The 26,706-nt window shown below is 28.8% G+C and overlaps 5 protein-coding genes across 8 annotated transcripts; 3 read left to right on the forward strand and 2 right to left on the reverse strand.

The window, feature by feature from the left end:
- The first annotated feature begins 5,821 nt into the window (after nt 1-5,821).
- Nucleotides 5,822-6,855, forward strand: LOC122852129 (chromatin accessibility complex 16kD protein-like). Its single transcript, XM_044151744.1, has 3 exons — nt 5,822-6,072; nt 6,160-6,330; nt 6,426-6,855. Exons 2-3 carry the CDS (start codon nt 6,196-6,198, stop codon nt 6,792-6,794), a joined length of 504 nt encoding a protein of 167 aa, XP_044007679.1. The 5' UTR covers nt 5,822-6,072; nt 6,160-6,195; the 3' UTR covers nt 6,795-6,855.
- LOC122852125 (transmembrane protein 199-like) lies at nt 6,845-7,823 on the reverse strand. Its single transcript, XM_044151739.1, has 2 exons — nt 7,418-7,823; nt 6,845-7,329 (listed from the first exon to the last, which is right to left on the reverse strand). Exons 1-2 carry the CDS (start codon nt 7,821-7,823, stop codon nt 7,079-7,081), a joined length of 657 nt encoding a protein of 218 aa, XP_044007674.1. The 3' UTR covers nt 6,845-7,078.
- Nucleotides 7,824-7,874: 51 nt separating this feature from the next.
- LOC122852131 (biogenesis of lysosome-related organelles complex 1 subunit 5-like) lies at nt 7,875-8,706 on the reverse strand. The gene is given in 5 exon segments (XM_044151746.1): nt 7,875-7,998; nt 8,000-8,034; nt 8,104-8,292; nt 8,440-8,522; nt 8,679-8,706. Coding segments are annotated over 5 exon segments (450 nt in total). The 5' UTR covers nt 8,698-8,706.
- A 3,134-nt stretch (nt 8,707-11,840) lies between these two features.
- LOC122852079 (SH3 domain-binding protein 5-like) lies at nt 11,841-15,886 on the forward strand. 2 transcript variants are annotated; one of them, XM_044151657.1, is made up of 11 exons: nt 11,841-12,061; nt 12,173-12,235; nt 12,312-12,440; nt 12,517-12,651; nt 12,710-12,867; nt 13,355-13,420; nt 13,598-13,748; nt 13,844-14,020; nt 14,119-14,686; nt 14,748-15,030; nt 15,100-15,886. In XM_044151657.1, exons 1-11 carry the CDS (start codon nt 11,984-11,986, stop codon nt 15,233-15,235), a joined length of 1,944 nt encoding a protein of 647 aa, XP_044007592.1. In that variant the 5' UTR covers nt 11,841-11,983; the 3' UTR covers nt 15,236-15,886. The 2 variants fall into 2 exon arrangements, with proteins under 2 accessions (XP_044007592.1, XP_044007593.1); XM_044151658.1 differs by lacking the exon at nt 13,355-13,420 and having other exon boundaries at nt 11,864-12,061.
- A 432-nt stretch (nt 15,887-16,318) lies between these two features.
- LOC122852065 (CLIP-associating protein 1-like) lies at nt 16,319-24,149 on the forward strand. Of its 3 annotated transcripts, none has more exons than XM_044151632.1 (13): nt 16,627-16,951; nt 17,035-17,291; nt 17,680-17,785; nt 17,860-18,208; nt 18,296-18,372; nt 18,451-18,482; nt 18,564-18,660; nt 18,747-18,904; nt 18,973-19,209; nt 19,280-20,112; nt 20,185-20,404; nt 20,649-20,714; nt 21,022-24,149. In XM_044151632.1, exons 2-13 carry the CDS (start codon nt 17,103-17,105, stop codon nt 22,948-22,950), a joined length of 4,293 nt encoding a protein of 1,430 aa, XP_044007567.1. In that variant the 5' UTR covers nt 16,627-16,951; nt 17,035-17,102; the 3' UTR covers nt 22,951-24,149. The 3 variants fall into 3 exon arrangements, with proteins under 3 accessions (XP_044007569.1, XP_044007567.1, XP_044007568.1); XM_044151633.1 differs by having other exon boundaries at nt 16,627-16,900; XM_044151634.1 differs by lacking the exon at nt 20,649-20,714 and having other exon boundaries at nt 16,319-16,951.
- Nucleotides 24,150-26,706: the final 2,557 nt, after the last annotated feature.

Consider the following 26,706-nt stretch of genomic DNA (forward strand, 5'->3'; position numbering starts at 1 on the left):
TTTTTATTCGAACTTATAATATTTTTTATCGTTACCACAAAACATGTATGTGCTTTATTTTAATTAACTCATAACTCATTATCTAAGACATTAATCAAAAAAACATGGGTTTTAATTTTTACTTAAAATTTCTCTCAGTGTATACGTTTGTAATTTTTAGTTAAAATTTCTCTCAGTGTATATTTACGGTGCTAATCAGCACATCACAGACTCTTCAATCAAATTACTTGAAAATCTGGTAGAACTATGTTTACCATACAGTAATAAGATTACTAATGCTTCAGTCACGGAAGTACTTAACAGTTCACCTAAGATGAGGTGGTTGTCGATTATGCACACAAGTGTAACTCCTAAATTTTCAAAAATGGCATCAGAAATAGCATCAAAACGTGAAAAGTATTTGGTTCTATGCGTTAATTTTGATAAATATATTTTTTTCTCAGGAGGATATCAATTACCATATTTAGCAATTCATCATCACGACAAAAATGTTGAAATTAATGGAAAATTTCGTGATTGTCCCTCCATCATCACGACAAAAATATTAAAGATGATGAAAATTTTCGTGAATGTTCCTCCGAGAGAGCTGACCTAGTCCATTATGAATAATTAAAATGATAAATGTCATCTTTTTAAATCATTCTTATCATGTAAATAAATAAATAAAATAATTCAGTGTTTTCCAAAGTTAACTTCCTGTTTTTAATGTTCCCCTAATTATTTAAAAAAAAATAATTAAATTTGTATTAGCCCAGGTAGAAATAAGAGTCACATTTTTGACTTCTTATATCAAATCAGCGTGTGAAGTCAAAAAGTGACTTCAAATTGACTCTAATTTCTACTTGGGAGATACATGAGGTATTTGAATTGTCTGGACAAATTATAAAAATATAAAAAAATTTGTTTGTCACATGTAAATTATAAATCATACGTGACAAATATCATGAGATTCGATAGCAAACTCGCTATGAATTAATAACGTAAAATTGAAAAAGAAAAAAAAATTATATAGTGTTTTAAAACTTTTTTGTTTTTTCTTAATAAAACTATTATTTTTTTTGTATTTAATTGAGATGAATTATTGTTTTTTTTTTTTTTCCTTAAGGGAGTACCTCCGCGAGAATCGGAATAGAAATTTTCGTTCACAGCGTAGTAATGATTGAAACAAAAAGTCTATATTGTGGTTTAAAGTTTTTGCCTAATACTGTACCAATCCCAGATTCCCAGCCAACCACAGCCAAGACCGTTTAAATATATACTTGTGTGTGTGCAAATGTATACATCATATATGATGATTGTTGTTGTGACAGCTGTCGAATTTGATTTTAAATAAACGGTTAGAAATATTGAAAATAAATTCGTTAAAATAATTAATGTGTTTAGAAATATTAAGAAAATTTGATTTAAAAAAATTTCAATTTATTTCCATAGATAAGTTTATTTTTATCAGGATGTATGTATATGAATGTGTGTGATAGGTGTAAAGCTGCGCGCGACGCATCATTGCCACTCAATCTCACGTTCATGTCAAATATTAATAAATTTTGCAAACTTCAATTAACAATATCTCTAATTCTAGAAAATTCAAGCGTTTAATTTTTTTTTCAAAATTTTCTAAATTATATTAATTTTGACATATTAATTTTTTATCAAATTTGTAAGAACCGTTTTTTTGTTAGAACTAAAAATATAAAAAAATAAAAAAAAAATCCTATACCTGCAATGTTAAACCACGTAAAAAGTTCACCTATTTAGACTCAATTATCTCTAATACTAGATTGTTCATGATTACAAAACTAAGATCATTCCCAGGTAGGAGTTCTCGGGCTTGAACAACTGTGCCAAGCTTGTGCGAGGGTCGTGTATCGAGCCTGGGGAGCACAGGCTTGACACAAGCTTGTGCCCATAGTTTTCCCCGGCCTCACACGAGCCTCGTTAACACAGGCTTGACACAAGACTGTCCCCGTTGTCTTAAACCGGCCTCACACAGGCCTCAATAATTCAAGCTGGTGTCAAGCCTGTGTTTTTTGTTTTCCCCGGCCTCACACGAGCCTTGTTGACACAGGCTTGACACAAGACTGTCCCCGTTGTCTTAAACCGGCCTCACACAGGCCTCAATAATTCAAGCCGGTGTCAAGCCTGTGTTTTTTGTTTTCCCCGGCCTCACACGAGCCTCGTTAACACAGGCTTGACACAAGACTATCCCCGTTGTTTTTAACCGGCTTCACACAGGCCTCGATATTTCAAGCCGGTGTCAAGCCTGTTTTTTTTGTTTTCCCCGGCCTCACACGAGCCTCGTTAACACAGGCTTGACACAAGACTATCCCCGTTGTTTTTAACCGGCCTCACGATTCACGGTCATTTTCCCGAATTCCATATTCCCGATCGTTTTTCCCGAATGACTTTTTTCCCCAATAAAATATTATAAACTTTCTGAACATTCTTTTTTTTTTTTTTTATAAACAAATTCATTATAAACTTTTTTAAACATTCTTTTTTTTTATTTCATAAACAAATCAATAATTTTATTTTTTTATTAAACATTTTAAATTTTGGTTAATTCAATCATGGAAAATTCTGAGTTAATTCTTTTGGGTGAAACTAAATTATTTTTCCAATGGCTTCATTTATTTACGATCTCGCAAACCTACAACAGCAAAAACTTACTGGGATTGTCGAAAATTACGTGGAAAAGAGTGTTCTGCACGAGCTATAACTATTTTTGATCCAGTACAAATGAAAACGATTTTTTTAAACCAAAAAAAAAATGGATAGACTTTAAGAATCGAATACGATCAGTCACTTTGAATTACGGATCATACAAAGAAGAAAGAAAATTATTAGAATTTTTGCGAACAATTGCATACAATGTTAATCTTTAAATTAATAATAAATAAACATAAAAAATTATATAAAAATCAAGTTTATTTCGGGAAGTATACCCTTCGGGAAAATAGAATTCGGGAAAATGGATTCGGGAATTCGGTATTCGGGAAATTGTCCGCCGGGAAAGTGGTAATTCGGGTAAATGGATTCGGGAAAACGGTCGATAATTCAAGCCGGTGTCAAGCCTGTTTTTTTTGTTTTCCCCGGCCTCACACGAGCCTTGTGTCAAGCCCGTTTTACCAAGCCTCACATGGGACTTGACTTGTGCATATATTCAATTAAAAAAAAAAAATTAATTAATTAGATCTATAAATTGTAAATAGACATTTTAAATAAAAATTATTAGGTTTTGACTATCGTGCCAGGCTTTTACAAGGACTGTGTATTGACTCTCGAATAAATTCATTCATATAAAAAATTTTGACTGACTCTTTCATGAATCCCCCGTGGTCGACTTGATAGAGCATTGGAGTTCCACGTGAGAGACCTAGGATTGATCCCCCGTTACGCCGTTTATTTTCGTTCATATAATCATCGTTAATTCAAATTGTATCGCGTAAAAAATAACAATGTCAAATTAATAAATTAATAATAATTGTTTATTTATATTTTTTTATAATTTTTTTTGCAAGCCGGTGTCAAGCCTGGGAACACAAGACTGTGTCAAGCCTGGGAACACAAGACTGTGTCGAGCCTGGGAACACAAGCCTGTGTCAAGCCCGATACACTAGTCCGACACCAGCAAATACATCGTGAACATTCCAGACTTGACACAGGCTTGTGTCTCAGGCCCGACACAGGCCCGAGAGCCGGGTAATCAGGCTTGTCCCAGGCTTGTGCTCGTCGTCACTTCCTACCTAGGTTAGATGCAGGGGAATTTCAAGATTTATATATCCAAAAATTAGGAAAATTGTAAGAAAACTAATCAATGGAGGTACTCCCTCAAGAATTATTTTTTTTTTTCTTTTAATTGTTTTAAACAAGATTTATAATAATTTTTTGATCCCATATAATTAGCCTAAGTTTGATGGAATTAGAATAAGCTGATATATGCTCATTCTATTATAGTTTTTTTGGTTTTACGGAGTGATTCCGGAGTTAAACGGATCGCTTCCGGAATTTTACAAAGTGCTTCCGGAATTTTACGGAGGATTTCCGGAGAAATTATTTCCACCAGGGATGTGTTCACAGATATTATCAAATCGGGTATCTGCGGGATTCTTCCCCGGGTTATTTACCTTGAGTATCAACTGATAATAGTTCGACTGCTCCGAGGTAGAAAATAATGTCAATTGATGTCTTTGAAGTTTGAAGTCTAAAATTGACGTCAAATTGACATTAGTTTCTACTTGGGCTACTGTGACTCCAAATTTACAAAATCCCGTCGTTTTTCGCAATTCACTCATGCTTAAAAAATATAAAAGTTTTTATTGCACAAAACTAATCGTCTTGGAAACACGCCAATCACACTGGGCCGAGCACGCTATTCATGGCAACTGTTCATTGTGTTTCAAAAAAATGGATGATGAAGAAAATATCCATCTCCATGAACATGAACATTAAAAAATATAATTTAACAGTGCATTTGAAGTCATATCAAAATAACACCTGTAAATCTTAGTGGATTTGTGAAAAAAAGCTGTGGGGCCAGATTTAAGAGACGAAACCGAGCACAGTTTCACCGATGTCCCAAGTACCAAATCCTACAGCCTCTAGTAGCAAATCCACAATCGAGAAAAAAAATTAAAACAAACTTGTTGTATATTTATTTTTATATTTATTTTTCAGATTATTCGGTGCCTTGAGCATCAACTTAAGATTCTCCGATTAAAACAGTTAAGTGTTTTTATAGTACATTATCAATTAATTTGACAGAACAAAAAGAGCACTTTGCATTCCACGAACGTGACAATACCTGCTCAATATGTTTTAAGCAAATGATGGATGAAAAAACTATTCATCGCCATGAACGGGAACATTATGACGAGCTAAGTAATGATGACAGAATCCCATTACATTGTCCTCATTGCACAAAGACATATGTTCAACACACGTCTTATTTCAATCATATTGTAAAATGACATAAGTTCAAGGTATACAAAAATAAATCATCATTTAATCTTCAACAAGATGAAAATAATAATAATACAAATTAATATAATTTTTACAATCTTTATGATTTTTTTTTTCTAATATTATTTATTATTATTGAAACAAAGATTCTATTACGCCTGATCTGGAGCATGTTGGACCATACATCGTCAGTACTTTCTTGAAAATCTTTCTCTAAATGATGCTGCACTTCCTGGTGAAAATGATTTCTCCGATTTTCTATGATATTTTTTTGTTTTTCTCCGATTTTCTCGGATTTCCTCCGATATTCTCCGTATTGATCCGATTTCCTCCGAATTTTTCTGATTTTCTCCGCATATTGTTGAATTGCATATTTTCCAATCGATTACGTTGAAAAAGAGATGATAACTGACCGATAACCTTGCAGGTATATAATATACGAGATTGCTTGAAACGCATTCAGAATTGATTATTAAAAAAAAAAAGATGACACACATCATTTTACTGAAAATACTGTTATTTTACTAATGATTACCTGTTTGTTTTTCTACGGTAAATTTTCATGGTAGTAATCTTGTTATTTATTTATTAGTGTTTATTGTTGTTGTTGTAGTTCGGATTATTAAACTTTTTGTTGAAGAACTTTCAGCCTTTTTACGATCAACTTAGTTTGAATTTTTTCTGCATGCGAATTCCGTGTGAAATTTTTTTAATTTATATATATAGTGTGTTTTCACAAAAAACTTCTGCTTCTACTTTATCGACTCATATATTTTATCACTTTATCGACTCATACATTTTTGTACCAAGATGACACCAAGATGACATTACCAAACTAACAAAAACATTAAATTAAAAAATAAAGAAAAAAAAACTAACCAAAATTAACAAACATTCAAAAAAATAGTGTTAAAATTAAGTAATTAATAACTTATACATTTAATCAAAAAATAATTATCTCTTAGGTGTACATTCCGTCCCGATTACCTCTAAAAATTTATGAATATTTATACAATTTATAAAATATAGTTTAAATGTGTTTATCAAAGTCAAAATAAAAATATAAATAACGTGCCAACTATAAACATTATTTCGAATAATCCAGTTGAAGTGGTAAACTATTTTTAAAAATATACAATTTTGTTATTCTATTTATTAAATGTTTTAATTTTTAATTACTGTTTTGTCTACGTTTTTTAGAAAACAATAAACAGTTAATAAAATAACAAAATCAACATGGCATCACAACCAACAACACCAAAATTGAAGGAACTTCGTTTACCCATGTCAAGAGTCAAAACAATTATGAAGAGTTCACCTCACGTTGATTCAATTGCTCAAGATGGTCTTTTTCTTGTAACAAAAGCAACAGTAAGATTTTAGAAAATATATCTATCATGTAATTTAAATAATGTTTAATCATTGTTACTTATTTTATGATTAACTTTACATTTAATTTTATTCAGGAAATGTTTATTCATTACTTGGCTGAAGATGCTCATACAGAAGCAAACAAATGTCAAAGTCTTGATTATAAACATTTAGCAGAAGTTGTACAAACAAATGAGACTCTAGAATTTCTTAAAGAAATAATGCCAAGAAAAATAACTGTTCGACAATTTAAAGAAATAATGGCTGAAAAAGAAGCATCACTTCGTTCAAGTTCATCAGAGAGTTCATCAGATTCAGACTCAGATAGTCAGTCTGACAGTGAATCAACATCTGGCTCTGAATCTGTTAAAGTTGATGCTGATAATTCTGATAGTGATACCAATGCTGAAAATGGTAAAACACCATCATCAGATCAAAGTGATTCCAGTGACGATGAAAAATAAAAAAAAATTATTTTTATAAGGTCTAATATTGAAATAATTGATAACAAGTATTTTTTATAATTTTGTATTTATGGAATGTAAAAATTCAGTAATACTATATTTATTTATTTACAATAAAGAAAGTAGCGAATACTGAACATTACATTTATTATTTTTCATTTCAAGTTTAACTTGTTATAATTAATTGATAAATATACTTTTTTTTCTACAAAATAGATAACCCATTTTTGTTTTTTTTTTTGTTAATTTAAAGTAAATATATCTGATAAATGCTTTTAATAATTTTATTCTTGATGAGGTTTAGTGTAAATTGCTGGTCTAAGTGGTACTGAATGTTCCTCATTGAGTTTTTTAGCCAAAAAATAAATTTCAGCAAGTGCAACAATAAGTGCACATATTATTCCTAATAATAATTTAAATCCAAAATCTTGTGGTCCAATGCCATATTCAATTCCAATATAGCCAAATAGAAAACCAGCTATTACAGAAAATATAAATTGCGCAACAGCAATTAAATGTCGATTGATTTCCTTCACTGTAAATAATTATAAAACAAAAACAACAAATTAATTATTGGATAGAAAAAAGAATGCTTGTGTTATTTTAATAATAAAAAATATTACTTTGATATGCAAGTGTATCTTCTGGTAGATTTTTCCTATGTGAATCAACACCTTTGGTCATTGCCTCGTAGTCTCTGGCGTCTTGTTGTGCCTGTAATTTTTGGACTCTTGCTTCTAATATTGGATTTCTTGGTGTTACTTTTGGCTCTGGTAAAATTAAACGACCACCCGATAATAATTCATGAAGATATACTTTATCATTTGATTTATCACGATAATTTTTTAAATAACCATCCATCCAATTAATATCACCAAGTTTTATAACTAATATTTTATCATTTGATTTTATAAAAGCTTTAATGCTTTCTGGTAAATCATTTAATTTAACATTTTTTTTTACAAAATTAATGAACTTTGAAGTTACTTCATATTTTATGGATGGTTCTTCAATTTGTTCAACTGGCATATTTTCTATTTTTCTTTTCCTCTTGTATATTTATGATTTATTTCTTTGGATTTAATTCTGGAGTTTTTTCTCCAGATCAATATAAAATTCAGTTAATTTTTCTTCTTTTTCAGTAAATGTCTCATCAACTTGACGACATTTTTCACTCATATGATTCATAAATTGTTCCCACTGTTTTTCTTGTTTCACGTTTATCAGCTAATTCAATATCCTAATAAATAAATATTTAAAGTAATAAATTGGTTAAATAAATTTTTATTACATAATGATTGAAACTTACACTGTCAAATTTATTTTCTCTTTCTAAAATTCTCTCGCACATACTCAGTGCAACATCAGTATTAGCCTTGAGACTTGGTAAATAACAGTCTCCAAGTTGTTCTGCTCTGTCAATTTGACTTTGATCTAATTCCGATGAATATTCCAGGATTTTAAATAATCTCTCGACTTCTCTATCTCCTCGTTTTTCCTGTCAACATTAAAATAATAATCAAAAATTAATCAGTTAGGTATATTGATCCACCAAGGCACAACATGAATACATTGTAATTTTATTTCACCATATTTTTAGTGTCAAAATTAATTTCATTTATTATTTTTTTTCATTTTAACCCACCTCAAATTCACGAACAAAGTATGATATTTCACCATGAACAAATGGCCGGTGATCAAAAAGTCTACTCCAGATTACACCAGTGTCTATATAAGTTATTAAAAAACAAAATATATATCAAGAAACTAAATAAACTAGTAAGTTTATTCAATTAATTATTTTGAAATAATAAATTAAAAACGAGTCAAGAAAAAAATAATAACTTATCAAAATTATATTTAATTATTGGCTGTTTTTGAGACCTTTTATTACTGCTGCCATGTTATTGTGTCATCATTCACTGTTTCTCTCTCTCTCAAAATAAATAATATACATATCTTACATCATGTAAATAACTATGTAAAAAATGAAAACAAAAAACTAGAGCTGAGTCAGAGACTAAAACAATAATTCAAATTAATTAGATGATAATTAGTTTGTGCATACGTTGAGTTAAATCATTTAATTTAATTATCGAGCAACAAAGAAGATATTAGGTGCGTTCTTTCTTCAATTTTTTTGCAACAGCGTAGGACATAAGGAGCTGGATCAGCCATGTTTTAATTCTTATTTTTGAAGAATTATTTGTTTCGACGCTACTGCTCTCTTCTCAATTTTGCATGACATACGCATGTGCATGATCATGCGCATTGAAGTGAAACAAAATAAACACCCAAAAGAAAGCACCTAAAGTTTCAAAAGGTGTATTGTATTTTGTGTATTTATTTTTTTTCACTTTAATGCGCCTGATCATACACATAAAATATAGAGGGACGTTCCAAAAATCATTAGGTGCTTTCTTTTGGGTGTTTATTTTTTTTCCTGTTTATTTTCGCGCATGCGCAATTGAATGCGCAGTCAGCAAAAAGTCAGTTTGCAACAGTGTAGGATATGAGGGGCTAGATCAGCCATGTTTTAATTCTTATTTTTAAAAAATTATTTGTTCGACGCTACTGTTCTCTCAACAAGTTTGCATAACAGGCGCATGTGCATGATCAGGCGCATGTGCATGATCATGCGCATGAAAGTGAAAAAAAATAAATACACAAAAGAAAGCACCTACTGTTCTCTTCTCATGTTTGCATAATATGCGCATGTGCATGTTCATGCGCATTTAAGTGAAAAAAAACAAATACACAAAAGAAATCACCTAGCGTAGGACATGAGGGGCTGGATCAGCCATGTTTCAATTTTTATTTTTTAAGAATTATTTGTTCGACGCCACTGTTCTCTCCTCATGTTTGCATAATATGCGCATGTGCATGATCATGCGCATTGAAGTGAAAAAAAAAGAAATACACAAGGTGCTTTCTTTTGGGTATTTATTTTTTTTCCTGTTTATTTTCGCGCATGCGCAGTTAAATGCGCAGTCGGCAAAAAGTCAGATTGCAACAGCGTAGGACATAAAGAGTTGGATCAGCCATGTTATAATTCTTATTTTTTAAGACTTATTCGTTTCGACGCCACTGCTCTCTCCTCAATTTTGCATGCCATACGCACGTGCGTGATCATGTGCATTAAAGTGAAAAAAAATAAACTCCCAAAAGAAAGCACCTACAAAAGAAAGCACCTAACGTAAGGGGTGCATTCCTTTAAAAAAAAATTTTCTTTCGCTCTGCAATTTTGCCCTGTAAGACCGACTAAAAACTAGAAACAGAAACAACGACAAAAGTGATAAAATTTTCTATGCCATATTCCAGACTTTACAGTTTACGATAATGTGTCGTACGACCTATGTGACAATAACAAACAATCACAACAACTCAATTTTCTATTTATTTCAGTTTGATATAAACATTGAACAGTTATTCATCTAATAATTCGTAGCCAAAAATAATAATGTCATGTGTCAGTACTGCCATTACAAGAAACAGCTTTTTCCTATGAAATTTTGGCCGGTATTACAGGGCGAAATTGCAAAACGAAAAAAAATTTTTTATTAAAGGAATGCACCCATGTGTGCGTTACTCACACTTAAAAACAATTAAAAACTTACGTGCTTTTTCAGCTTTTCCGCAAATGCGCGGTCATGATGCGTCAATAAAAAATTGACGAAAGAACGCACCTATTAGGTGCTTTCTTTTGTGTATTTATTTTTTTTCACTTTAATGCGCATGATCATGTACATGCGCCTGTCATGCAAACTTGATGAGAGAACAGTGGCGTCGAACAAATAATTCTTAAAAACAAGGAGACTAGAAATACAGGAGGACTTACTCCCTATCTCGCCTGTATATAAAAACCGTATCGCTATATGAGTCAAAGCAAAATTGAGGGTTGTAGTAATATTTAAATGTGTGCGACTTGTATCGCTTTTTATAATGCGTAATACAAACATACTCTAACAAACATCATGTGTATAATGCTCTATTAGTGTTTGTCAGAGTATGTTTGTATTGTGCGCATTGTAAAAAAAAAGCGATACAAGTCGCGCACGTTACCGTGTTACTACTAGCGCCCCTCAATTATGCGGCGACCGTATACGGTTTTTTGAGGCAAGTTCGTCCTTCCTGCACTTCAGGAGTTCAGAGGATAGCCATAGGTTTTCGATGGCGCTTGTGAACTTTTTATATAGATTTTACATAGAAAAGCTTCACAAGCGCCACCATCGGAAAAAAAACGCCCTAATGAGAACAACCTCTGAATACGGGGGCTGTATTTCTAGTCTTCTTGCTTAAAAAATAAAAATTGAAACATGGCTGATCCAGCCTTGGGGGACGTTCCAAAAATCACTCGGAAACTCGGAAGGTCAAGATTGTGATCATAGAAAATTTTTGATATTTTGTTGTGGTAGACATGATTTTTTGTTCATGTATTTTTATAGGCACAAAACAATAAATTATTATTGTTTAATTATTAATAATAATTATAAAAAATACTTTTCACAACTGTAATAAGTAACAAAAGTAAATGGCATATGCAATATGGCTGTTTTTGTTGCTTACAATATCTACAGTAACCTCTAGTTACTTTTAAGTTTATTTTATCTCTATATTTTTTCATCTACTGCGCCGGTCCGGGTTTCCGAGTGATTTTTGGAACGTCCCCCCGCATGCCCTACGCTGTTGCAATCTGACTTTTTGCTGATTGCGCATTCAATTGCGCATGCGTGAAAATAAACAGGAAAAAAAATAAATACACAAAAGAAAGCACCTATTACCAGAAGCAACTAGTTTTTTTTTTGGGGGGGGGGGGGTATAAAAACCGATAAAAACAGACTTGAGCCAAGTACTTCATTCAAAAACTTGGTTAGTGTTTAAATATACAAATATTTTTAATTGAATAGCAAATCTCTAATAGCTAGGTACTGCTAGAAAAATTACATAGATTTAAAAATAAATTACCTGAAATTACCTCCTTGGAGTCGTTTTTCTCTGGTGAAATATAAAAAATCCCTAATTTTTCTCGGCGCGTGCGCACTCAGAGATCCTTCTCTCGTCATATTACCAAGGGGTTTTCTGTTATCACTTATGTACTCTACCTAGTACCTAATACCTATATAACTAATTAGTTTATTTATTATAGATAAAACTTATCTATAATAAATTTGTACCATAGTTGAAAAAATATGTGTGAACCCGAGGAAAAAGAAGCTGCCAAAGAAAATGATAAAATTGATGATGATGTTGTTGATCCCAGGGTGCAGGTTGGTGTCACACCTGTCAAATTTGACAGCTTATTGTTTTTATTATTGATAGCAATAAAAATATACATAAAAAATCATAATTGATATATTATAATTTTAATTTTATAACAGATTGAACTTGAACGACTTAATACTGCAACAGACGGTATCAATAAATTGGAAGTTGATTTAGACGTGAGCATATTAAATAAATATAATAGGTATATTTAAATACATAATAAAATTGTAGCTAATACAATTGTGTTTTTAGGAAGCAAGACTGACCTTCCGCCAGATGTTATGTGAATCAACAATAACAATGGAAAATTTAAGTAAAAAATTAGGTGCTTGTATAGAAAAATCAAAGCCATATTATGATGCACGTTTCAAAGCAAAAGAGGTATCCAAATCAATTAATATAAAAAGAGAAAAATATTTTATTTTTTCTTATTAATTAAAATAATAAATCGATTTAGGCACTAAAAGAAGCACAAAAAGCAGCAATACGTTTTGAAAGAGCAAATAGTCAACATACTGCAGCTAAAGAAATGGTTTATTTAGCTGAAGAGGGACTAAGGATGGAGGGAAGATGTTTTGATCATGCATGGCAGGTAAGTTTCAGCTTATAATTATAATATATAAGATAAATTATATTTATATAATAATCAGGAGATGCTAAATCATGCAACTGAACGTGTCAATGAATCTGAAAATGAGCGAGTACTTTCTGAAACTCAACACAGACATTTGACAGCTGTTTTTCACAGTGCTGAACACAATGTTAAGATTCTTCAATCTGAACTTAAACGTGCTATTGCTAAATCGAGGTATTTCTCAAACTATTTTTCTTGCATTAAGAAAAACACCATTTCCATATACTTTTTTACTATTATTTTCGTTATTGGAATGAACATTTTGTTTTATTGAAAAAAAAAAAGTTAAAAAATACCTCAGTGCATGGCTTTGGCATGATTGCTATTTATATTTCTATTATTTCTGTGAATTATTATGTTAAATACTGATTAACTTATGACCTGAATGGTAATGAAATTTAATTTATTTTATCACAACAATCAACCAAAATCATGACAAATAAATTTTGTATTTATTAGCATGATTTTTTCGAAAACTATTATTTTAATTATTTATCATATTTTTTTCGATTACAATACTCAATTGATAATTTGAAAAAAATAACTACAGATCGTTTTTCTTATTTATTGTTTTAGTTTACTTGAATATATTTGTTTTTATATTTTTTTGTAACATCTAGGATGTTTATGCAAAATTTTTAATTTATATGTTCAATGACAGTATGGATGCACGTCGCAACTTGCTTCTTATAAACAGTACAGTTTATAGACACAACTTGCTATTTTTGTAAGTAGATTTTGTAGAAAATTTTTATTTTGAATGCATAATTTTTTACTATGTTATAAATATAATAAAAAGCTAATTATTTACTTCAATTTTTGCTTTTATCAACGTTTTTGCTTATATTATTTAACTTAAAAAATTTTATTGACAATATTTGTAAATAATTAATTTATATTCAAGGCCGTATTACGAATCAAAAGCACAATTTCATCAAATGTTAGAAAACCAAAGAAATAGAGTAAGTGTATTGGAAAGAGCTGTAGCAGAAGCAAAGATGACATATGCTGAAGCTTTAAGAAATTTAGAAAAAATAAGTGATGAAATTCATCAGGTGTGTAAAATAATACTATTAATAATATTTTTTTTTCAAATAAATAGATGAAATTCTTTATGTTTAATAACGTGGAAATATTTTTTCTTATTTAGACTAGAAGATATGATGGTAGCACTACCAACGAATCAACAGGTCAACAAGAAAATGCTCCAATAACACCAGAATCAAGTGAAACTGGTTCTGCTGATAGTGTTGATTATCTCAGTGATAAATATCCAGAGCTTCCTGATAAATTGAGTCCAAAAACGGCCGTATCGAATACATCAAAGGTAATTTATTATAACTTTACGGGGTATACCCGCAACTGAAAACAATAACATAAAAGACTTATTTTATAATTTGAAATCAATGCTTGGTTATATTGTAGATTGATCTAACATCAAACTACAGTTTTGGTACAAATAGTTTCAATCTATCATCAACTGAACCCCGAAAATACATAAAGCGTGATAAATCAAGAAATGTTATTTCTTCTTCTTCATCATCATCATCGTCGTCATGGGACAAAAGTTGTCAAGAAAAAACTATAAATAAAAATACGCAGTGTAAAAATAAAAAGGATGAATTGTGTATAAATAAAGAAAATGGAATTGATGAGTCTATTGAACAAATAAATGTAGAAGAATGGGCTGAAATAAAATTGACAAGTCCAAGTGAAAATGATTGTGAAAAAAATGGTTTTAATTCCGATGAAGAAGACTCAATTCCTTACAATGAATTGAGTCCAGATTCAGTAAATGTACCTGAAAATGAAGAAAATCATATTGCAACATGTAAAAAATATGTTAAGCCATTGTCATTGACTAAAACTGGCATCAGTAATTATTTTGATAAACCAGAAAGTACAAAAAATTCATCAATGAAAAGTCGTCGAAAGCTTGATCGTAATTTAACAAGCTGGATCACAGGAAATTCTTCTGATGAAACCAGTTCATGTAAGATAATTATTTTTTTTAAATAATGACAATTTTAATTTTTATTCAAATAATTTTTCAGGTAATTCTAGTAGACGAAAGTCTCTTGATACATTGTGGAATGGAGGAACAACTAGTGAACGTGTAAAAGACTTACTTAATCAAGGCATGATGATGCTGAACATATCAAGTTTAGCTGAACGAAGATCTAGTGAGCCAAAAGCCTCAGATAATCCTGATTCACCAGTTAAAACATTTGAAAAAGTTGATTTTAGAGGAAAAAAAGCACCAAGTACTTTACTCGATAAATCAATGAGCTATCTAAATGCTGATGATGAAACTTCCGATTGTGATTCTTTAGCTAGGTAATAAATTGATTAATTAATGAAAAATATTAAACATTTTTTAATTAAATATATTTTAAAACAATTTAGTGGTGATATGCTGTCTGAAGATCAAATTGCATCATTGATGATGGAACCAGATGTTAATCAAGTTTGCCAAGAAGTTCTTGGAACTCCACTTGTTGAAATATGTCCACTTTTTCATCAATTGCAACAACAAAACTAGCAGTATTCCACAATAATTTTACATTTATTTGCTAATTATTATTATTATTATTAATGGTTCGTGAAATTCATAATTAGATAATATTAAAAATACATAGTCAATTGCAGCTTATTTGAACTCTTGAAGATTCATAAATAACTTGAATTAAGAGTTTATCATTTTAGTCTCCATTATTAATTTATTGTTATAGAGATAAAAGTTGTAAATATCTACTTGTTATTTGTTAGATCAATATAAGCAGCTGCATTTAATAGACTTATTAAATTCAAAATTAGTTTTAAATAATTTATACATTCAATCGTGAAATGGTCTAAAACTAGATCATTTTAAAAACCAAATATTTTCTTTTTTTTTTTGTTATTATTTTTTAAATTTTATTTTGTCTTGTTAAGTTTTTTTATTTATTTATGTAGTTTGTTTTTTAATTTTATTAATTTAACAATCACACTTGAAATAATTCACAAGTCAATGAGGCATTTTTCTTACACTGATATTTATTTTAAAAATTAACATACCTTTGCGGCATTTAATGTTACGCAAGTACACGCATAATAATAAGAATATGTATGAAATATATTGTATATATGTTTCTGATGGTACTTGTACTGTTGTTTTTCTGTCAAGGCAATAAATAAAGTCTTCTTAGTCCAATAACATCGTTATTATTTATTTATTTTAAAAAACAAAAATAATTGTTGCAAAAAATAATTAAAACAAAGATTTAAAAGTAGAATAAATTTGGCTTTTTAGCTACTCTGTTTATAAAACATCCAAGAAGACTAGAGACCCAATCTTTTCGAAAACATCTTTAACTGTAGAAATCTCATTTTACTATGGAAATGTATGGAAACATTTCTCCAAATTTTTTCTACGCGATTTTTTTTCGACGAAATTTTAAAAAAGATTTAAGAAATTTCTCCGGGGGGTCCTAGGATGAATTTAATTGTCATTGCGCAGTGTCATGCGCCAAAAACAATTTTTTTTTTTTTCCAAGGGAAATTTCAGGAAATTTAAGGAGTGACAGAGAGAGAGAGAACACTTTCTCTGCCGATCAATCAAAATGGCGGTGCTTTCGGCAAGTTTGGCTCGAAGATAAGTTAAACCAAAAAAAAAAAATAAAAAAAAACCCCAAGATTATCTGTGTTTATAATTTTATAATTTAAAAAAAAAAAAAAAACAATTAAAACTTATTAATTGAAGTGTATGACAATATTTATAGGTATTATAAACTTGAATAATTTTTTATGTTAATTTTTTTTTTAACTTTAAATATACTTTCTAAATTTAATATTTATTCTTATAAATTTTTGGGATTTTTTTTTTTTCTAAATGTGTAATAACTAAGTGATTTATATATAATATTTATTTTTTTTTTAACGAGTGTCATTTAAGCTGTTGTTTAAAAAATTGTTATATATATTTATAAATAATCTAAAGTTAGTTTTTAATAATAAACAATAAAAATAAAAAAAGTGAATATTTGACAAATACAATTTCTAACCTCGAATAATAATAAAATTGGTGAAAAAAAAATTATTATTGACTGCTGAATGATATATGCAAATGGAAAATTTAATGTTTACCATAACGAGGAACATGTTGTGGCCAGATTTCAGAGAATGACCTCCTCCGAACATTTTCTATCATATGATAATTAAATAATAGGTATAAACAGCATTATTCAATATTTGCTTAAATATTTATTGAGTACACCAGGTCAGATTTGTTTAATTTTATTTTGTTTTCAAAATTTACAATTATCATCATTAATTTAAGACATACATTTTTTTTGTGTTTAGGTTTAAATTTAAAATACTACAATAATACTTGGGTGGTTGGTGGTGGTGATAAATTTTTTTTAACAACCATGGCGTATAATCCACGAGACATGGATGGTTTTATGCCTTTATTGTCAACAAGTGACATCAAAACAAAAATGACAATTGGCAATAATCTAATAAGTTATCTTGGTAATTCAGATAATAGTATTGAATGTCAAGACATTGGATTATTTATTGATAATGTCATTCCATGGCTGAGCAATGGAAATGCCAAGGTAATTGTATTTATTATCTTAGTTGTAAAAATAATTAATAATATACATTATTGACATATATATTTTGATGATTAAAAGTGAATCGTAAACATTGTGTAACAATAAATGGTCATTGCCTTATTAGAAAAACTTGATTTTCTGGTTATTTTCAAAGATGGAATAATAAAAACTTTCACACCATCTTGGAAAAATAGCATTTCTTCAATTGCCAATAAATGATTATTTTTTTTTTATCCCTTCTGACTTATTTTTGTAGTTTATACCAATGATTTTTTTACGTAACTATATAGTTTAAAATAATAATAATAATATTGACTGAGATATAGTATTACTTGTAAACGAGTATTAATCAAACATAAAATTTTACTTACATAAAAATATGTTACAGATTGTTCAAAATGGTCTTGAAATATTAACTCAAATTGCTGATAGAATGGGATCTGATTTTAGACCTTATATATCAACAATTATACAGCCAACAATTGATCGATTAGGTTTGTAATTAGTTGTTTAATTAAATTTTTCATTAAATATTTTAATTATTAATATTTGTTGATTTTAATAATAGGTGATAGTAAAGATGTGACACGTGAAAAAGCTCGTCTTGTTTTGCTTAAAATAATGGAAAGAGGTAGTATGACACCTCAACAACTTTTAGATCGACTTCATCCAGTTTTTAATCATAAAAATACAAAATTACGAGAAGAAGCACTTATATTATTAACAACAACACTTGATGAACATGGAGCAGATGAAATGGCACTTTCAGCTGTTATTCCAAGTTTAGTTAAAGTATTATCCGATCCAAATGAAAAAGTACGTGAGACAGCTGTTAATACGCTAGTCAAAATATACACACATGTTGGAGAAAGATTTAAAGCTGATCTCCAACGTAAACACAACGTTCCTCAAGCCAAGTATGTTTAATTTTTTTTAACATGATTACTTGATAATAACGACATATTATTTCTATTGTCTACCTTTTTTTTTTTTGTCTCAATTAGATTACAACTACTGATTGAACGATTCGAACAGGTTAAAGCTGATGGTGATCTTCTTCCTTCAGCAATGTCCAACGATGGTAAATATACTAATAATTTTTATTTCTTTTATTATTTATATTCATTTTATCTAAAATAATTTTTAAATTTTATCACAGTTGGACGAGAATTCGACGAGCCAGATCGAGTTGTAAGTATTTTTACAAAAAAAGATATACAAATCAACTAATACTTGAATTTTTTTTATTAATTAATTGGTATTTTCTTTCAGCTTGTCGCAAAGTCAGTACCACTAAAGAGAACGAAAAGTGTACTTCAAAAAAAGAGTCAATTTGGACCGAGTACCAAAGTCATACCATCATCAATGGGTATGACTTTTAACAATCAACATTTTTATTTTAATTATCTTTGTTATTATTATAATTTATTTATTTAAAAAAAATCAAAAAAATAGGTCCAGCTGGTGCTGTTGATGAGCTAACATTTGAGGCGGCATTCAATGATGTTGCAATAGTAAATATATTTTCTTCACGTGATTTAGAAGATCAGATGAAAATTATTCGTGAAACAATTGGTGATGATAAGAAAGATTGGAACCAAAGAACTGAAAGTGTAAGTTTATTAACTTAAATTTATTCATCTATATATAAAAATAATATTTTAATTTATTCAATTTGTAGTTAAAAAAATTGAGAGGAATTATAAAGACAGTTGGAACGAGTCATGAAACATTTATGGAATTACTTAAAACAATTCAAAATTCAATGGACGGTGCGTGCACAGATTTGCGATCGCAAGTTGTTAAAGAAGCCTGTATAACCCTCGCCTTTTTGAGTGATCAATTTAAAAACAAATGTGCCAATTTTATTGAGGGCTTATTAGCATCATTAATAAATCTCTTACAAAATAGTGCCAAGGTTATTATCTAAACAATTTATGTATCAAATATATTATTAAAAGTAAAATTAATTCATCAATTTTTAATAGGTTGTTGCAACATCTGGAGCAGTTGCTTTGCGTATAATTTTTCAGAATACTCATAGTCCACGTTTTATTCCTATAATTGCAACGTCATTATCAAGCAAAAGTAAAGATATACGTCGAGCAGCTTGTGAATATCTCAGTTTAATTTTACAAAATTGGTCAGTAAATATACTACAAAAACATGTTAAAACACTTCAAGAAGGTATCGGAAAAAGTATTGCTGATTCAGATTCAGAAGCCAGAGTTTTTGCAAGAAAGGGATACTGGACTTTTAAAGAGCATTTTCCCGAGCAAGCAGAGGCTTTATTAAATTCAATGGATCCATCATGCAAACGAACTCTCATGTCACAAAGTAATAGTGGTAGTATGAGTAGTTTGCCGACTTCAAAAATTCCTGGAATGCCTCTACGACCACCAGCAGCAAGACCAACATCAAGTGCTGTTGTACGTGCATCACCTGGTTTAAGATCAAATAGTGCAATTGATCTTTGTGCTGCCAGAAGAGCACATTCAAGAATGTTGTATGCAAACATAAGTCGTTCAAAAGCAACAACACCTCGTACAGCTAAACCACTTGATACAGTACCTGTTATGAGTCCTGAAAGAACACCAAGAACAAAAACCAAAGTATCAGGTGTATCACAATCACAACCAAGTAGTAGATCGTGTTCACCATCATCAAGACTCAGTTATGCAACTTATAATCATCGTGAAGGTGATGGATTCACTTCACGAACTCGACGACTATCAAATCAAGGTATGCGAAGTACAGATAATAGCCGAGAACCAAGTCCCCAAAGATTTTCATTGGATCGTAGTATAACTGCCAAAATAAGGTTAGTAATAAAATATTTATAAAATTTTGAATAAAACATATTTATAAATGATTTATTTTATTTTTATTAAAGAGGAAGAAATATGTATATGTCACCAAAGCCACCAGTAATGGCTCAAAGAATGCTTCAACAATCACGAGAAGCTGAATCAGCTTTAGCTGATGCACTTACTTTTGATGGTACAGATCATCCACCAAGAACTCCAAGAGGAGCTAAAGGTGATCACAGTGATGACAGTGAAACCAGTAGTCTTTGCTCTGAAAGAAGTATTGATGCTCGACGACCCAGTGACGTAAGCATTTAAATAAATTATTTTATTATTATAAAAAAAAAAAATATTTATTCATCAACATCATCGTCATCATAATATTATTACTGCTTAATTATTATTATTATCATTGATATTTTGTATGTTTGGCTCGTTATATTAATTTTATTAATTTATTATTATTTTCATCAATATTATAATATTATTATGACGTTAAAAAAAATTTAAAAACAAAAAAAATACTACTACTACCCACTACTATTCGCAGTCATTCTCGTGGAGTGGCTCACAGCAGAGACTATACCGTGACACATGGGAACCACCTGGTCGGAAGGTTTGTTTAATTTATTTATTTTCATCATGAAAATTGTGGTGGTTGCAAGATTAGTAGTATTTTTTTAAAAAGCTTTTTCATTTTATTTAAAATAACAATTAACAGCTATCTAATTAATATTATTTGCTAAGCTGTTTCTAATCTATTGCTTCAATAATATTGTAGGATTATATACCACATTAAACTAATTTACTATTTTTTAACCAACACTCATAATAACAATAACAATAATAATAATAATTAAGTATTTAATTGATTTTTTTTTTTGTTTTTTTTTTTAATCATATAAATGATTTTTTATATGTAGGATATTAAAGATATAATTGAGTGTTGTGGACGAAAACACTGGGGCGATAGAAGAGAGGGTCTAATTGATCTTCATCATTTTCTTTCCAATGGAAATACCTTGACTGCTACGGAATTGCGAAAAGTAACAGATATATTTACAAAAATGTTTATGGATTCACAAACAAAAGTATTTAGTTTATTTATTGATACTCTTAATGAACTTATTATTACTCATAATGAAGATTTAGTTGATTGGCTGTACGTATTGTGCACAAGATTACTCAACAAACTTGGTGTTGATTTACTTGGTTCAATTCAAACAAAAATCAACAAAACATTAGATATTGTACGTGATTATTTTCATGGTGATCAATTATTACCAGTTGTAATGCGTTTTATAACTGATCCAACACAAACACCAAATTCTCGTGTTAAAGTTGCAACATTAAATTTTTTGACACACATTACTGACGGTGCTGATCCATCAGCATTAAATTCATCATGTAAAACAGCACTTGTACGTCTTCTTGAATGGACAAGTGATGTTAAATCACAAGATGTACGTCGTCATGCTCATGATTCTGTAATTGCACTTTATAATTTAAATCCACCACAATTTCCAATGATTCTCAATGAACTTCCAAAATATTATCAAGATATTGCTATGGTACTTTTACAAAATCATCTTCGAAAATCATCATCATCATCATCAAATCCAGGCTCACCAATTGGTAGTGGTATTGGTGGTAGTGGTGGTAGTAGTAGTGGTGGTATGACACCAAGAAGTCATCAACCACTTTCACGTTTTCCACACAGATCACATGATGATAATGAAGATCATCTTAATCCAGAAGAAGTTTATAAATCATTACGTAAAACAACAGCCGAAATACAAAATTATGGATTTGAAAGAATGGAAGCAGCAACATCATCCAAAGATTCTGGTATAAGTAATATGGCTGATATTGAAGAAAGAATTGAAAGTATAACTGTATGTAATTCAGGTAGATCATCATCAGTATCATCACCAACACAACGTGGAAGATCTGTTGGTAATGTTGTTGGTAATGGATCAAGTGATACAATTGCTGGAGATTTAATATTACCTGATCGTCGAAATAATGGATTTGATCCTCATAGTACTGATAATTGTCCAACAGGACCTGAATTTTTTGAAAGAACACTAACATTTTTACAATCAGATAATGATGCTGCAGCAAAAAGTGCAACATTACAAGAATTTCAAGTATATATTAAAAATGGTGATGGTGCACAATTCGTTAAAGTACAATTTAAAAAATTATTAAAAACAATGCTTGATTTATTAACATCAGATGATAAAATATTAGAAATTGAAGTATTAAGAACAATTATTGAAATGTTAAAATGTAGTGAGCTTGTTGAGTGTTTTCAAAATTATGCTGAATTATTAGTATTAAAAGTATTAAATGAACATAAACCAGATGCATATGATCCAAGTAGTGGTAGTCCAAGACGTGGTCATGGTACACCTGGACATTCAACAAAACCACTACAATTATTAAAAGCTGCTGAAGATTGTGCAGCAATGATAGCAACAGTTTTACCAGCTGGACAAGTTATACATTTAGCATTAACAACAATTAGAACTGAACCATTTCCAAAAAATGTTGCAGCAATTAAAATGATACAAAATGTTGTTGAACACTGTGGCAAAGATTTTCTTCAGCCACATTTAGATGACACAATGGCTACTTTATTACTTGCATATGACAATAATGAGAGTGTTGTCCGTAAAGCAGCAGTATTTTGTATGGTTGCAATTCATGCAGCTATTGGTAATGAAGCCTTTGAACCATATAAACAACATTTATACGGTGGTAAATTAAAATTATTAAATATTTACATACAAAAAGCACAAGAAGCAGGAAGCAGTGTTTCTTCAAGTCCTCGCAGTAATCACTCTTAAAAAATATAATTATAACAGTATAAATTAGGAACTGTTAAATAACAGTCAAAAAGATATATAATATATATATGCGTTTTTGTTCGCATATTAAAGCACAACACATTCACAATAATCAATTGCTGTTGGTGTTAAAATTCCATCAAATTATGCGCTATTATAAACAAAAACTAATCAAAAATAATATTGATAATTGATATTTAATTTTTTTTTTTTTTTTTTTTAATAAACAATAATTATAATAATGTATTTAAAAAACAAAACGGAGAAAGCAATGAATGCATACATGATTTGAAAAACTAAGAATATTATTATCATTATTATTAATAATTATTAATATAATATAATATTATTATGTATGATGGAAATACGGGAGTGTACATACAACATAGTTTTTTATCAGAGTCAATGGCGTGCTGCTTCCCGATAAATGGCCGTCGGATTAATTAATTATTTTATTTTTCTTTTATTCATTTTTTTTCCTTTTTTGTAATATCTTATAAACAAATTGATAACAATAAAGATATTATTTACACTTTTTTTTTCTTTTTTTTTTGCTAATAATAATAATGATAATAATAATTACAAAAATAAAAAGTGACTTGAATAAAATGATTCATAGTGCCATTGCTGGGAAAGCAAGTCTTTTTGTTTTTTTTTTTCTAAAAAATATTTCAGGAGCTGTTTTTTGTGAAAATTGACTAATGGGAATATTTTTACATGAACACATTGGTGTATTTATATTTGTATTAATACCGATTTTAAAATAAAAGTCAAAAATAAAAAAATAAATAAATAAAAAAGTATTCATTTTTATCAATAAGTAATACTTTAAAATGAAAAAAAAGTAAATAAATTATTATTATCCCAGTCAATTATTGGTTTTTATTATATTTTTTTTTTTTTCTTTTTAATTGATTCGAGTGATAATTGCCTTATTCCTATACTGACTACGTATCACATCAGTTTAAAAAAAAAAAAAATATTTTATATGAAAAGAACGCGAGTTGATTTTGTAATATGACGTGTTCTTTTCTTTGTTTTTATAAGCAATAGAGGGTGTGTTTTTTTCGAAAAAAGATAAATGAAATTTAACTGTTAATAAATTTTTAGAAATAGATAATAATAATAATACGTAAGCGTAAACTGTCTGTAAATTGCTATCAATATTTCATTAATAATAATCAATATCAATCAATTTACCAATATAATAATTAGAAAAAATAAATAAATAACATTAAACAAGTACAACAAGATTCATTATTATTATTATTATATACATAATAATATGTATAGTAATAATAATTAATTAATTATAAAAAAATTTAATAGAATAATAAAAAGTGCATATTGTGAAAAAATAAACAACAAATAAAAAAAAACAAAATATCAATTCAAGATGTGAAAACTGGATTATGTCAAAGTGATATTTTTATCATCTCAATAATGATAATAATTATTATATTATGTGCACAAAAAAACAACTTTATTAACAAAAAAAAAAGAAAAAAAGATTTATTAACTATGAAATATTAATTGCAATGATTAATTAAATTATTAATAATAATAATATTTACAAAAACTTGTATTGTTAATGTAATAATAATAATTGCCAATTTCTGATAATAAATCTATACTAAATCAATCATACCATATTATACCAAGTCCATACAGAGTCACAGACGTTATTTTGTCAAGGTATTACTATAATAAAGTAAGGGACCCTGCTACTCGCGCTGCAAAAATTGTATTTTTACAAAAAGTTTTTATATACTTGTTTATAATATACTTAATTTGGAATAATTTGTATATTATAAACAGGACCTTTAATAATTAATTAATTAATTGAAAAAAAAAAAATATATAGGTACATATAATAATATTTAAATTTCAATAACTAAGACTAATAGTTGTTTTTTTTTTTCTTCTTCCATTGTTGTGCTGTTGTTTGCTTTTGATTGACGACTTTAGGTTGTTCATGTCCATTGGCTGCATTATTTTTTTCTGAAAAAAAAAAAAAATTAAGAACAAAAAACATTAGTTAATTATTTATTTATTATTATTTTTTTTTTTTTCAATGAAAATTACCTTGTTTTAGTTGATCTTTCAAAATTAATATAATTAGCAATGTCATCTCGAATTATTCATATCAGCATAAGCAGTACCAATTTTGCCAATATTGATATCTGCATTGATATCACGATGCCATGTTATACCACAATGGGACAGTAAGCATACCTGTGCCCATGTGTACTGACAATTAATTGGCTCTGACAAACACTGCAATTTTGTGTTGTTTTATACTCATCGACTCTAACGACAATTACATCTTCAAATTCAAGTAATTTTTTCTCTAATTTACATAGAGGAGGCCTCTTATATCCTTTTGGTCGTAAATTGTGAATTTGAATCCCCAATAGAACATGAATATTTTTTATCTTTATTATTATTTTTATATTCTTTTCTTTTTTTTTCTTTGTGATAATTTATTTGTTGATTTTCAAACGACATTTTTAATTCAAGTTTATGTTGTTTTTCTAAAATTTTCGAGCCTTTTTTTAATCTTTTTTCTCTTATATGATTTCTTTGACGCTGTTTTTTTTGTTTTTTAGTCATTATTAATTTATTTTTTTCAGCAAGTTTTACTTGGCTCTCTAATTTACGAGTCAATTTTAATTGATGTTTCGTTTTTTTATCTTTATCTGATGGATGATTTTTTAAATAATTTTGTTTTTCAAATATTTTTTTTTTCTTTGGCCAGTTGCAATAAAATACGCTAAATCATCGAGATAAGTACGTTTTTTAATTACAATATTCCATTTAATTAGTGATATTTTTAATTTGCCATAAATCAGTTGAAGTATATATAAAGCAAAGTACCGAAATTTTAAATTCATTAAATAATTTATTGGATTTTTTAAATTTAAAATATTTTCAAATTCAACTGATTGTACAATTTTTTCAACTTTTTTATCTGCAGTACTTGTTATTTTTTTTTCATTTTTTTTTATTTCTAAAGAAACCTCTTTTTTGTGGCAAATCTTTTTTGTTTAAGTTTATTTTTTAAATCACTAATCTTTTCAAAATTTATACTTGATACCATACATCTCTGTCCTTGATCAATCGATGAATAATGTGTTATATTTGAATTTTTTAAATCATCGATAGAATAATGACTTAAAATTGTAATTTTTGGTATATCATTTGTTATATTGTCACTATATTAGGATTATTTTTATTTATCACATTTTTTCGGCATTGAATTGATACTGAAGCTCCATCGGTAGTTAATGATAGACCAAATCTTTTGCCGAGTGAAGCTTCAGGATCAATGTTAACAATTTCATGCCATAAACCTTTATCATCCAAAGTTTTAGTTTTTTCAGATAATTTTTTATCTGCTAATTCTGCTACCAAACGTCTTAATGCAGATGTACTATATCTATAACATGATGCCAGCCAAAATGATTCACTGGTAGCACAATAAAATTAGTTGTTAATTTTTGTAGTTCTATGAAAAGTGGTAAAAATTTATACCAGTTACTATTATTATTAAATAATTTAAAATTTAAATCTTTAAATTTATCAAATAATTCAGCATTTTCTGGTCTTATATTGCGCTCGATCGATCCGATAAAATATTGTAGGCTTCCTGACCTGATTTATCAAGATTATTTTTAATAAATTTAAATACTCTTTTATGTTTATGAGTATTGATATTATTTTCGAAACAGGTTAAATATGATTCAATCTGATCGG

This window comes from Aphidius gifuensis, linkage group LG3 (assembly GCF_014905175.1).
Source record: "Aphidius gifuensis isolate YNYX2018 linkage group LG3, ASM1490517v1, whole genome shotgun sequence".
Taxonomy (NCBI): Eukaryota; Metazoa; Arthropoda; class Insecta; order Hymenoptera; family Braconidae; genus Aphidius; species Aphidius gifuensis.